The sequence below is a fragment of the Chiloscyllium plagiosum genome, unplaced genomic scaffold (genome assembly GCF_037043375.1).
Source record: "Chiloscyllium plagiosum isolate Xiang-an unplaced genomic scaffold, Cpla_swu_hap1 HiC_scaffold_45, whole genome shotgun sequence".
In the NCBI taxonomy this organism is placed as follows: domain Eukaryota; kingdom Metazoa; phylum Chordata; class Chondrichthyes; order Orectolobiformes; family Hemiscylliidae; genus Chiloscyllium; species Chiloscyllium plagiosum.
Genome location: NW_028270183.1, coordinates 4,056,153 through 4,071,154, shown reverse-complemented (window position 1 = coordinate 4,071,154; position 15,002 = coordinate 4,056,153). Strand labels below are relative to the sequence as shown.

The 15,002-nt window shown below is 49.4% G+C and overlaps 1 protein-coding gene across 1 annotated transcript in view; it reads left to right on the top strand.

The window, feature by feature from the left end:
* The first annotated feature begins 1,665 nt into the window (after nt 1–1,665).
* Nucleotides 1,666–15,002, top strand: part of LOC122546328 (adenylate kinase isoenzyme 5-like) — a 65,631-nt gene continuing 52,294 nt past the window's right edge. Inside the window, 3 exon segments of the mRNA XM_087983171.1 lie at nt 1,666–1,868; nt 11,588–11,774; nt 13,857–14,024. Coding sequence (XP_087839297.1) covers nt 1,809–1,868; nt 11,588–11,774; nt 13,857–14,024 — 415 coding nt within the window. The 5' untranslated portion in view covers nt 1,666–1,808.

Below are 15,002 nucleotides of genomic sequence, written 5' to 3'. Positions count from 1 at the left end.
GAGTGGGTGGGGTGTGTGTGTAAGGGGATGTGTGTGGGTGGGGTGTGTGTGTGAAAGTGGATGAGTGTTGGTGGGGGTGTGTGTGTGTAAGGGGATGTGTGTGGGTAGGGTGTGTGTGTGTGTAAGAGGATGTGTGTGGGTATGTGTTTGTGTGTGTGTGTAAGGGGATGTGTGTTGGTGTGTGTGTGTGTTTAAGGTGATGTGTGTGGTTGGGGCGTGTGTGTATGTAAGGGGATGTATGTGTGGGGGGGTGTGTGTGTAAGGGGATGTGTGTGGGTGGGGGGTGTGTGTGTGAAAGGGGATGTGTGTTGGTGGGGTGTGTGTGTGTGTAAGGGGATGTGTGGGGGTGGGAATGTGTGTGTGTAAGGGGATGTGTGTGGGTGGGGTGTGTGTGTAAGGGGATGTGTGTGGGTGGGGTGTGTGTGTGTAAGGGGATGTGTGTTGGTGGGGTGTGTGTGTGTAAGGGGATGTGTGTGGGTGGGAATGTGTGTGTGTAAGGGGATGTGTGTGGGTGGGAATGTGTGTGTGTAAGGGGATGTGTGTGGGTGGGGTGTGTGTGTGTAAGGGGATGTGTGTGGGTGGGAATGTGTGTGTGTAAGGGGATGTGTGTGGGTGGGGTGTGTGTGTGTAAGGGGATGTGTGTTGGTGGGGTGTGTGTGTAAGGGGATGTGTGTGGGTGGGGTGTGTGTGTGTAAGGGGATGTGTGTTGGTGGGGTGTGTGTGTGTAAGGGGATGTGTGTGGGTGGGGTGTGTGTGTGTAAGCGGATGGGTGTTGGTGGGGTGTGTGTGTAAGGGGATGTGTGTGGGTGGGGTGTGTGTGTGTAAGCGGATGGGTGTTGGTGGGGTTGTGTGTGTAAGGGGATGTGTGTGGGGGTGTGTGTGTAGGGGGTGTGGGGGTGTGTGTGTGTGTTTGGGTGTGTGTGTGTGTGTAAGGGGATGTGTGTTGGTGGGGTGTGTGTGTGTGTGTAAGGGGATGTGTGTTGGTGGGGTGTGTGTGTGTAAGGGGATGTGTGTGGGTGAAGGGAAGGGGTGTGAGGGCGGTGAATGGGGGTGACGGGGGACGGACCAAGTCAGTGGACTCTGTAAACCGCTCCCAGTGAGGAGCTGCTGCCTGTGGGAACCAGAGAGTGGGGTCTGCTGGCTTTTTGTTGGAGTTTTTTCCCAATCTGTGGGCAGAGCCTGCCCAGGGTCAAACCGACAGGAATACTCCCACCAACTCACCGAGAACACTTCAGATCCCATTAAAACCATCAGATAAATCCTCCTGGGTTGTGCCTGTACTGATCTCAATCTGCCATACGGCATTACCAAGGCAACACTTACCAGAGACTGAGCGTAAATAAATAAAGGTCTATCTGGGCAGAACATTCCTCTGAATGTGACAGAGAGAGAGGGAGGGAGAGACATCAGCACTGGGACAGAGACAGACTGAGAGCGAGAGAGAGAGAACAGAACACAGACAGACAGAGAGAGAGAGAGAGAGCAGAACACAGAGAGAGAGAGAGAGAGGGAGGGAGCAGAACACAGACAGACACAGAGAGAGAGAGTGTGTGACCAAGACAGAGAGAGAGAGAGTGTGTGTGGGTGACTGGGGGAGAGAGGGGGTAGGGGGAAAGGGAGCAGGACAGGAGAAGGGAAACACAGATTGGGAGAGAGGGTGGGGAGAGAGAAAGGAGTCTGCGAGTGAAACCAGAGAGAGGGAGAGAGATTAAGGGAGAGAGGGAGAAGAGAGAGAGAGTGGAAGCTGGGGAGGAACACACACAGCATCAACAGGAACCTGAGATTACTGAGAGGAGAGATTCTTCAGGATGAGTAACAGTGAAGCGAAAGATTACATTTCCAAAAGGCAAATCCCTCTGCTGTTCGAGGTAAGGGTTTAAAATCCATCCATTTTATTCTTTTAGAAATAGCCTGAAACGTTTTGAATATTATCGGTTCAACATTTACCAGCTGGAGATCGTGTACAAGGTGCGTTCAGATCTGAGCTGGGGGTGGTTAGGGGATTAGGGTCAGTGTCAGCCGGGGACAGGGTGGGGGGGTGGGATGAACACCCAAAGGTGACTGGGGACACCCACTTACCATTCCGAACATTCCCCCCTCACTCCTCCAACACCACCCCCGGGAAATGAGGTGTCGTTGATGAGTGTTGTTTGAGACGTCGGGACATCGGGTTCACTCTCAGTGAGTGTGTATCTGTGTGTGTATCTGTGTGTGTGTCTGTCTGTGTGTATATCTCTGTGTGTGTATCTGTGTATGTGTCTTTGTGTTTCTGTGTGTATCTGTGTGTGTATATCTGTGTTTCTGTGTGTGTATCTCTGTGTCTCTCTGCGTCTGTGTATGTACCTATGTGAGTATGTGTGCAGTTGTGTGTCTGTATCTGTGTGTCTGTATCTGTGTGTCTGTATCTGTGTGAGTATCAGTGCGTGTGTCTGTATCTGTGTGTCTGTATCTGTGTGAGTATCAGTGCGTGTGTCTGTATCTGTGTGTCTGTATCTGTGTGAGTATCAGTGCGTGTGTCTGTATCTGTGTGTCTGTATCTGTGTGAGTATCAGTGCGTGTGTCTGTATCTGTGTGTCTGTATCTGTGTGTCTGTATCTGTGTGAGTATCAGTGCGTGTGTCTGTATCTGTGTGTCTGTATCTGTGTGAGTATCAGTGCGTGTGTCTGTATCTGTGTGTCTGTATCTGTGTGAGTCTTAGTGCGTGTGTCTGTATCTGTGTGTCTGTATCTGTGTGAGTATCAGTGCGTGTGTCTGTATCTGTGTGTCTGTATCTGTGTGTCTGTATCTGTGTGAGTCTTAGTGCGTGTGTCTGTATCTGTGTGTCTGTATCTGTGTGAGTATCAGTGCGTGTGTCTGTATCAGTGCGTGTGTCTGTATCTGTGTGTCTGTATCTGTGTGAGTATCAGTGCGTGTGTCTGTATCTGTGTGTCTGTATCTGTGTGAGTATCAGTGCGTGTGTCTGTATCTGTGTGTCTGTATCTGTGTGTCTGTATCTGTGTGAGTATCAGTGCGTGTGTCTCCGAATGCATTCAGAACCATTCCTGGTCCTCTCTGATAGAGGGAGCAAGTGTTGGACACGCACACACACTCTCTCTCATGCACACACACAAACACTCTCTCACACGCACACACACTCTTACACGCACACACACACTCTCATGCACACACACTCTCTCACACGCACACACACTCTCTCTCATAAGCACACACACTCTCACACACACACTCACACTCTCTCTCACATGCACACAAACACTCTCACATGCACACACACTTTTTCTCACATGCACACACTCTCTCTCACACTCATACTCACTCTCACACGCACACTTTCTCTGACATGCACACACACTCTCTCACACATGCACACAAACACTCTCACACACACACACTCTCTCACATGCACACAAACACTCTCTTTCACACGCACACACACTCTCTCACACTCTCTCACACTCTCTCACACGCACACTCTCTCACATGCACACAAACACTCACACACACACTCTCTCACACGCACACACTCTCACACGCACACACTCTCTCACACACACTCTCACACTCACTCTCACACGCACACTTTCTCTGACATGCACACACACTCTCTCTTTCACACGCACACACTCTCTCACACTCTCTCACATGCACACACTCTCTCACATGCACACAAACACTCACACACACACACTCTCTCACACGCACACACTCTCTCACACACACACACTGTCTCACATGCACACAAACACTCACACACACACTCTCTCACACGCACACACTCTCACACACACTCTCTCACATGCACACAAACACTCTCTTTCACACGCACACACTCTCTCACACTCACACGCACACACTCTCACACACACACACACACACACACACACACACACACACACACACACACACACACACACACACACACACACACACACACACACACACACACACACACACACACACACACACACACAATCAGGAGCCATTCTCCCTCCCAGTCTACACAGCACTGCACATACAACCCTATCTGCTTATATGTGACACACACCCAACAGTATACATTCCATACCCTGTGTTATCTGGTGAATTGTATTGCCACACTGGGATTTGAACCAACTTCCTCCATGCCACACCTGAATTCACCACAGTCACGGTGCTTTGGAAACTCTCCCCCTGTGACTGTGTTACTGACTGACCCATGTCCTCAGTCAGTCAGTGACTGCTGTGAACTTCAGTGAGAAATTGCTTCTCCCACAGGGACAGGCTGCTATAGCAACACAACTTCAGTAGATCCCCAAAAGGGAGATTTCTGAGCGGACACATGAATTATAAATGGCCAGGTCCCTCAACAAATATAACCGGCTGAGTGAGGTTTGAGCTCTGCAGCCTCAGGCACTGGCTCCAAGTGAACCATTCTAACTCCAAGCCATCTCACTGTAGGTTTGACTCAAATGGGCTGCAGACAGTTCCCAGTGGGTCTGAAGGGAGGGGAATTACTCAGACACTGCTGGGAGAACATTGAGGATCTGGGGCATGGGTTCCAGACCCCATGTGCCGATGCCAAACCCTCTCTGACAGTACAGTCACAGCACCAATCACCAGGAATTACTCATGGGGCCTGTACATCGGACAAAGGTTAATACCAAAACACCATCAGCAGGTATGAGGGCAGGTTGGAAAATGTTGGTGAAAGACAAGTTACAGCAAGAGAGAAGGAGAGAGGGAGGGAGAGGGAGAGAGGGAGGGAGAGAGGGAGGGAGAGGGAGGGAGGGAGGGAGAGGGAGGAGGGGGTTACAGAGCTTGGATCCCAGGTGTAGGCACGGTTAATAAAGCACCGACCCCCCCCCCACCCCACCACATCATGGGGCTAATCCCACGTTTCACCTTCGCTGTCCTGTTCCCCCAAGCCCCGGGTTCTCTGAGACACAGGGGGTCCCTGTGGATCCCAGCTTTGAGCAGCACAAAGATCTCACCAGGATCACAGGGCTGTAGGAGTGTCCAGAGACAGGGGCAGTAGCAGATGGTTTAATGAGGAGATGGTCTGGATTCATTCCGATCAACTGCAGTTAGAAATGAACCTGCTCCTATCCCCAGTATACTCCCCCAAACCGGTAACACCACCAGTATACTCCCCCAAACCAGTAAAACCACCAGTATACTCCCCCAAACCAGTAAAACCACCAGTATACTCCCCCAAACTGGTAACACCACCAGTATACTCCCCCAAATCAGTAAAACCACCAGTATACTCCCCCAAACCAGTAAAACCACCAGTATACTCCCCCTGAACCAGTACAACCACCAGTATTCTCCCCCAAACCAGTAAAACCACCAATATACTCCCCCTGAACCAGTAAAACCACCAGTATACTCCCCCAAACCAGTAAAACCACCAGTATACTCCCCCAAACCAGTAAAACCACCAGTACACTCCCCGACCCAGGAAAACCACCAGTATACTCCCCCTGACCCAGTAAAACCACCAGTATACTCCCCCAAACCAGTAAAACCACCAGTATACTCCCCCAAACCAGTAAAACCACCAGTATACTCCCTGACCCAGTAAAACCACCAGTATACTCCCCCTGACCCAGTAAAACCACCAGTATACTCCCCCAAACCAGTAAAACCACCAGTACACTCCCTAACCCAGTAAACCCACCAGTACACTCCCCCAACCCAGTAAAACCACCAGTACACTCCCTAACCCAGTAAACCCACCAGTACACTCCCCCAACCCAGTAAAACCACCAGTATACTCCCCCAAACCAGTAAAACCACTAGTACACTCCCTGACCCAGTAAAACCACCAGTATACTCCCCCAAACCAGTAAAACCACCAGTATACTCCCCCAAACCAGTAAAACCACCAGTACACTCCCCCAACCCAGTAAAACCACCAGTATACTCCCTGACCCAGTAAAACCACCAGTATACTCCCCCTGACCCAGTAAAACCACCAGTATACTCCCCCAAACCAGTAAAACCACTAGTACACTCCCTGACCCAGTAAAACCACGTACACTCCCTGACCCAGTAAAACCACCAGTACACTCCCTGACCCAGTAAAACCACCAGTATACTCCCCCAAACCAGTAAAACCACCAGTACACTCCCTTTCCCAGTAAAACCACCAGTATACTCCCCCAAACCAGTAAAACCACCAGTATACTCCCTGACCCTGTAAAACCACCAGTATACTCCCTGATCCAGTAAAACCACCAGTACACTCCCTGACTCAGTAAAACCACCAGTATATTCCCCCTAACCCAGTAACACCACCAGTATACTCCCTGACCCAGTAAAACCACAAGTATACTCCCCCAAACCAGTAAAACCACCAGTATACTCCCTGACCCAGTAAAACCACAAGTATACTCCCCCAAACCAGTAAAACCACCAGTACACTCCCTTTCCCAGTAAAACCACCAGTATACTCCCCCAAACCAGTAAAACCACCAGTATACTCCCTGACCCTGTAAAACCACCAGTATACTCCCTGATCCAGTAAAACCACCAGTACACTCCCTGACTCAGTAAAACCACCAGTATATTCCCCCTAACCCAGTAACACCACCAGTATACTCCCTAACCCAGTAAAACCACAAGTACACTCCCTGACCCAGTAAAACCGCCAGTATACTCCCTGACCCAGTAAAACCACCATTACACTCCCTGACCCAGTAAAACCACCAGTACACTCCCCTGAACCAGTAAAACCACCAGTATACCCCATGACCCAGTAAAACCACCAGTACACTCCCTGACCCTGTAAAACCACCAGTATACTCCCTGACCCAGTAAAACCACCAGTATACTCCCCCAAACCAGTAAAACCACCAGTACACTCCCTTTCCCAGTAAAACCACCAGTATACTCCCCCAAACCAGTAAAACCACCAGTATACTCCCTGACCCTGTAAAACCACCAGTATACTCCCTGACCCAGTAAAACCACCAGTACACTCCCTGACCCTGTAAAACCACCAGTATACTCCCTGACCCAGTAAAACCACCAGTACACTCCCCTGAACCAGTAAAACCACCAGTACACTCCCTGACCCAGTAAAACCACCAGTATACTCCCTGACCCAGTAAAACTACCAGTATACTCCCTGACCCAGTAAAACTACCAGTATACTCCCTGACCCTGTAAAACCACCAGTATACTCCCCCGAACCAGTAAAACCACCAGTATACTCCCCCAAACCAGTAAAACCACCAGTATACTCCCTGACCCTGTAAAACCACCAGTATACTCCCCCGAACCAGTAAAACCACCAGTATACTCCCCGAACCAGTAAAACCACCAGTACACTCCCTGACCCTGTAAAACCCACTTGTACGCACCCTCCTGAACCAGTGAGACCTGAATCTAGAGCTTCCTATCTAGAGGTAGGGACATTACCACCTCCACCCTGAGCCTCTGAGCTGCTGTTTGATGACAGGTGGGAGTTTGTGAGGGGTTAGGGAATATGACCCAGATGTGGGATCTTAGAGTCATGGAGTCACAGAGATGTACAGCACGGAAACAGACCCTTCGGTCCAACCCATCCATGCCGACCAGATATCCCAACCCAATCTAGTCCCACCTGCCAGCACCCGGCCCATATCCCTCCAAAACCTTCCTATTCATATACCCATCCAGATGCCTTTTAAATGTTGCAATTGTACCAGCCTCTACCACATCCTCTGACAGCTCACTCCATACATGTACCACCCTCTGCGTGAAAAAGTTGCCCCTTAGGTCTCTTTTATATCTTTCCCCTCTCACCCTAAACCTATGCCCCCTAGTTCTGGACTCCCCCATCCCAGGGAAAAGACCTTGTCTATTTATCCTCTCCATGTCCCTCATGATTTTATAAACTTCTATAAAGTCATCCCTCAGCCTCCGATGCTCCAGGGAAAACAGCCCCACCCTGTTCAGCCTCTCCCCGTAGCTCAGATCCTCCAACCCTGGCAACATCCTTGTAAATCTTTTCTGAACCCTTTCAAGTTTCACAACATCTTTCCGATAGGAAGGAGACCAGAATTGCATGCAATATTCCGACCGTGGCCTAACCAACGTCCTGTACAGCCACAACATGACCTCCCAACTCCTGTACTCAATACTCTGACCAATAAAGGAAAGCATACCAAATGCCTTCTTCACTATCCTATCTACCTGCGACACCACTTTCAAGGAGCTATGAACCTGCACTCCAAGGTCTCTTTGTTCAGCAACACTCCCTAGGACCTTACCATTAAGTGTATAAGTCCTGCGAAGATTTGCTTTCCCAAAATGCAGCACCTCGCATTTATCTGAATTAAACTCCATCTGCCACTTCTCAGCCCATTGGCCCATCTGGTCCAGATCCTGTTATAATCTGAGGTAACCCTCTTCACTGTTCACTGCACCTCCAATTTTGGTGTCATCTGCAAACTTACTAACTGTACCTCTTATGCTCGCATCCAAATCATTTATGTAAATGACAAAAAGTAGAGGGCCCAGCACCGATCCTTGTGGCACTCCACTGGTCACAGGCCTCCAGTCTGAAAAACAACCCTCCACCACCACCCTCTGCCTTCTACCTTTGAGCCAGTTCTGTATCCAAATAGCTAGTTCTCCCTGTATTCCATGAGATCTAACCTTGTTAATCAGTCTCCCATGGAGAACCTTGTCGAACACCTTACTGAAGTCCATATAATCACATCTACTGCTCTGCCCTCATCAATCCTCTTTGTTACTTCTTCAAAAAAACTCAATCAAGTTTGTGAGACATGATTTCCCACACACAAAACCATGTTGACTATCCCTAATCAGTCCTTGCCTTTCCAAATACATGTACATCCTGTCCCTCAGGATTCCCTCCAACAACTTGCCCACCACCGAGGTCAGGCTCACTGGTCTATAGTTCCCTGGCTTGTCTTTACTGCCCTTCTTAAACAGTGGCACCACGTTTGCCAACCTCCAGTCTTCCAGCACCTCACCTGTGACTATCGATGATACAAATATCTTAGCAAGAGGCCCAGCAATCACTTCTCTAGCTTCCCACAGAATTCTCGGGTACATCTGATCAGGTCCTGGGGATTTATCCCCTTTAATGCGTTTCAGGACATCTTGTTGGGAAGTTTGGAAAGTGACCTGGAAGTGGGAAGTTCCTGAGCCTGTCCTGTTGCTCTGCGTGAGATTCCTTTCCAGCCTGTACTGCTGACTATTTGACCAGGGAAGGTGGCACCTGGGCATTAGCTAAACCCAGTAGGAATGTCCCCTACAGATGCCCCTTGGGCCTGGAGAATTCTGACCATTAGACCGGACCAGTGACCAATACCCAGGGTAGGTGAAAGGATTCCATCTGGATCCAGCAACATTCCCACTGGACAGTATCAGCGCCTGGATATGGGGCAGGGCTGCATGTGGATGTGATAGCCTCCTGTCCAGATTAATACACACAGCAAGATCCCGAGAGCTGAAGCAACATGCAGTAAAGGGGGTGGTAAAGCATAAAGAGCCAGATGAGACAAAGCATGGACTGCGTTTGACATTGTGCAGATCCCCAAGGATTCACACATGGCCTAACGTTCCCCACAGGCTCCTGCTCCTGATCCCATCGTCGTGGTGACTGTACACAAAAGGTCAATATTCCTCTTCAGGCAGAGTTCTGGATAGCTTGATGTTTTACAGTGCATCAACAAACCCTCCAAACAACTCATTATGGAATTTATTTATAGCTCTCTGAACAGTCTCTTCAAAATATTCCATTAACCACAATCCTGAACACGAAGAGGTCACAGCCTGCAGTGGGGTGAAGTGGGCAGGATGTGCCTGTGTGTAATCATCACCCACTCACTGAGTTTATCCCTCACTCACCGTCCAAACAGCCAAAGCTGCACCAAACTAGCAAAGAAACAGATGGATTTTCACACAAGTACCAAAGAAGGGAAACCCAGGTGCAATAGCACCACCAACCACCAGGGGGAGGGGGGGAGGTGTCATTACAGCATGACATGTTTACATAGCCAGTTCCCATTATAGGTATAGGAATGTATAGTGGCTGGGCTAAATTCCTGTGAAGTTAGAAGATGTAGAGTTTCCTAGATTATAAACTGTGTTCTAAGAGGTTTTTTTTTAGATTACTTACAGTGTGGCAACAGGCCCTTCGGCCCAACAAGTCCACACTGACCCACCGCCCACCCAGACCCATTCCCCTATATTTACACCATCACCTAACACTGCGGGCAATTTAGCATGGCCAGTTCATCTAACCTGCACATTTTTGGATCGTGGGAGGAAACTGGAGCACCCGGAGGAAACCCACGCAGACACGGGGAGAATGTGCAAACTCCACACAGACAGTCGCCTGAGCTGGGAATTGAACCCAGGTCTCTGGCGCTGTGAGGCAGCAGTGCTAACCACTGAGCCACCGTGCCGCCCATATGTGTGTGTGTATATATATATATATATATATATATCTACACAGAGGGAGATGGCTGTCTTGGATAATGATTCATTATTGTGTCACTTGGTCACTGAAGCATTAATAATGTGTTAAAAATTTAACATTCTCACTTAAAAAAAGCATTTAAAATGTGACTTTATAATAGGTCATGGTGGCTCAGTGGTTAGCACTGCTGCCTCACAGCACCAGGGACTGGGTTTGATTCCAGCCTCGGGGCGACTGTCTGTGTGGAGTTTGCACATTCTCCCCGTGTCTGTGTGGGTTTCCTCCGGGTGCTCCGGTTTCCTCCCACGATCCAAAAATGTGCAGGTTAGGGTGGATTGGCCATGCTAAATTACCCCATAGTGTCGCAGGGGTGTGCAGGTTAGGGTGGATTGGCCGTGATAAATTACCCCATAGTGTCCAAGGGATGTGCAGGTTAGGGTGGATTGGCCATGCTAAATTACCCCATAGTGTCGCAGGGGTGTGCAGGTTAGGGTGGATTGGCCGTGATAAATTACCCCATAGTGTCCCAGGGATGTGCAGGTTGGGGTGGATTGGCCGTGCTAAATTACCCCATAGTGTCCCAGGGGTGTGCAGGTTAGGGTGGATTGGCCGTGCTAAATTACCCCATAGTGTCCCAGGGGTGTGCAGGTTAGGGTGGATTGGCCGTGATAAATTACCCCATAGTGTCCCAGGGATGTGCAGGTTAGGGTGGATTGGCCATGCTAAATTACCCCATAGTGTCCCAGGGATGTGCAGGTTAGGGTGGATTGGCCATGCTAAATTACCCCATAGTGTCCCAGGGATGTGCAGGTTAGGGTGGATTGGCCGTGCTAAATTACCCTATAGTGCCCAGGGGTGTGCAGGTTGGGGTGGATTGGCCATGCTAAATTACCCCATAGTGTCTTAGGGATGTGCAGGTTAGGGTGGATTGGCTTTGGGAAATTGCCCCATGGTGTTCAGGGATGTGCAGGTTAGGGTGGATTGGCCATGGGAAATTGCCCCATGGGTGTTCAGGGATGTGCAGGGTTACAGGGATACGGTGGAGCTGGATGTATTGCTGTTTTGGAGGGTCAGATTTGATGGGCCGAATGGGCAGCTTCCACACTGCAGGGATTCTCTGCTGATTGTTGGATACTGAGTCAGTGTGAGCATGTGTTTCTCTCTCAGAGTATGTTGACAGGTCTCATGTACCACCGGCCTGACGAGCCCCTGGAGTATCTGGAGAGCTGTCTGCAGAAGGTACGAGAGATTGGGGGCCTGGAGAAAGTACGGTGGGACACCTTCATCGTTCAGGAGAAACGGGCACTACCACCTGTCAGTGGGAGCGAGGGCAAGAGATCCATTTATCGGAGTGGTAAGGATCAACCTCAAATCCTCTGGCGTCTACATTATTGTCGGATACAAAGCCCTCTGTCTGTTTCTGATTGTTATTCAGTGATCAGGCTTAGCACTGTGTGGTGGGGGCAGGGGGGAAGGGGGTTTGAGGGATGTTTCGGATTGTTCCTTCCTGTAATGTTGTCGGGAATTCCCTGACTGAGTCGGGAATCCAACTCCTGAGGAAGCTGATCCCACCTCACCACCATCACCTGACCCAACTCCATGCAAATAGCCAACTAAAAGGCGCTTCTTTGGAAATGCTCATGGATGGGTGTTGGGAAGATAACTCCTGGTCAGACGGTACAGATCAGGAAGATCCTCGTTTCCATCACATGACCGGAAGCAAAGCAGAAGGGAGTTACCATTTGTACCTTACTGGACCCCTCTCACTACCCCCACCCACCACCATCTCTCAATGGAGGTGGGGGGGACACAATTCTCTCGGAACATACGGTTCAGGCAGAACAGCAACTCTAATTTATTTCAAGAATTACATTTATACTGAAGCAAATCACACAAAGAAATTTACAAAAAAACTGCACCTAACTTGCTAATTCTAAATATAGTGATGTTTCAAATCTTTTGTCAATGAGTGAAGGTGAACACCATGTGGGTGGTACTGCTGCTGGGCCCTGAACGAGAGGAGCCTGTGACCACTCTGTACAGTTCTGGTTGCCCTGCTATAGGAAGGATATTATTAAAAGGATATTGTTGAAAGGATGTTATTGAAAGGATATTGTTAAGATTTACCAGGGTGTTGCCAGATATGGAGGGTTTGAGTGATAAGGAGATGCTGGATAGGGGCTTCTTTCAATGGAGCCCAGTGGGCTGAAGGGTGACCTTATAGAGGTTTATAAAACTATGAGGGGCATGGGGAGGGTGACTAGCAAATGTCTTTTCCCCAGGTTGGGGGAGTTCAAAACTAAGGGGAATATTTTTAAGGTGAGAGGGGAAAGATTTAAAAAGGACATGGACAGCAACTTTTTTTTACACCGAAGGTGGTTTCCGTGTGGAATGAGCTTCCTGAGGATGTGGTGGATGTTGGTACAGTTACAAAGTTTAAAAGACATTTGGGATAAGTCCATGAATAGGAAAGGTTTGGAGGGATATGGGTCAGGAGCAGGCAGGTGGGACTCGTTTCGTTTGGGATTAGGGTCAGCATGGACTGGGTGGGCCGATGGGTCTGTTTCCACACTGTGTGACTCTATGACTGTTGGATTCAGAAATGGTTAGCCTCAGCTGTGATGCTCCAATGGTTGAATAGCCAGCCTATGAAATGAGATTTGTTACAACTGAGAATGATCCAAATACTACGAAAGGCATTTTAAAAATGACCAGTGGGTTATTTAGAATTTGCAAGTGCAGTATTTCTGTTACTGACCTATTTTGCTCTAATATAAATCTGTTTTTGTTTAAGTGAATCAGATTTGCTGTTCTTTAGGAAGGGCTTATGCCCGAAATGTTGATTCTCCTGCTCCTCGGATGCTGCCTGACCTGCTGTGCTTTTCCAGCACCAACCACACTCTCGACTCTGATCTCCAGCATCTGCAGCCCTCACTGTCTCCTAACTGTCATAGCCCCTCTCACAGTATGTGTTAAATCAAAGTTTGTGTTGTAAACGCAGAGAGGCAGGTGGAAATCCTGACCTTCATGGACACAGAGAAGAGCATTAGGAAGAGATTCAGAGTCATTACAATAGATGAGGAAGAGAGTGGTGACATTAAAACACATTACCTTGGTTACATTATGAAAGTAAAGCTGAGTTAACTAATGCTGGATTCGGTGCTCTATGACTCTGTAACACTGAAAACAAAGCCTTGGTGTTTAAGTGATTCGGTGGTTTTAAATCGTAACTTGGTGTGTGGGAGTAGGAGACGATGTAAGTCAATGCAAAGCAGTTCATTCCCCGGACGTGTACAGAGCAGCTGAGTAATGGCTGGTTTGGAACTGTTGCTTTGTATTGAGTGGGAGCGTTGGCGATTGCATCTTGAAAGCCTGGGGGGTGATAGTGGTTTTCAAAATGCCCTGGTGTTTGACAGTTTGCTCTCTCTGCCCTCAGCTTTCTCTGAGAGTCACAGCCTTAGTCACTGTCGATATGATCGCCTCCCTCCCATTCACCAGTTCTCCATTGAGAGTGACACGGACCTGTCCGAGACAGATGAGCTCATCGAGGAATACATGGTGTTTGACCCATCCAAACCCCGGCCAAGAATCATCCTGGTTATCGGTAAGGTCACCGGGAGCAGGGGGGCACCGGGGGAGGGGGCACCAGGAGCATGGGGGCACCGGGGGAGGGGGGCACCGGGAGCAGGGGGGCACCGGGGGAGGGGGCACTGGGAGCAGGGGGTCACCGGGGAGGGGTTCACCAGCTGGGTCACTGGGAAAGCATCAGTGGTAAGGTCACCAGGGGTTCATAAGGTCACAGGGGGGTCACAGGTAAGGTCACTGGGGGTTATCGGTAAGGTGACCAGGGGGTCGTGGGTAAGGTCACTGGAGGGTTATCGGTAAGGTCACCAGGGGGTCATGGGTAAGGTCACTGGGGTTATCGATAAGGTCACCAGGGGGTCGTGGGTAAGGTCACTGAGGGGTCACGGGTAAGGTCACCGGGGTGGGGGGGGTTGGGGTTATTGGTAAGGTCCACTTCCTCCATGGTGTGGGTGGGACAGATCCCAGAACCATCTCATTCCGAGTGATCCCACTGCTCTGATCGGAGGCTGCCTGAAAATTCCTGGCACGTTCCCAGTTGTTAATCACCAGGAGAAGGGCAGGGCTCAGTACAACCAGAAACCCTTGGACATGACACTGGAACTGGCTCTGCCTGAGGACAGTAGAGACTGTGCTGTATAGATGCCAGGGGATAACAGCAGACTGGGACTGACTGAGGACAGACTCAATGGGCCGACCGTCCTCTCCTGTGCTGTCTCCATTTGACTCTGTGACTCTATGATTCATTCCTCGGCTGTGATATTAATACATGTGAATGATGATGAAGCTAAACTGGGTGTGAAGGGATAATTACAGCCATAAACAGTTCTGTAGGAGCCAGGCACATCTCTCTCACACCTTGTGTATGACAGACTGACAAACTGAAGTAACCGTTTGTTTTTGGATGATTATATTTTATCAAGGTCTTAGATTCGAATGGAGGGAGGTATTAGCATAGTTGCCCCTTCCTGTGACCAGTGACACTGGGCATATCCATGCC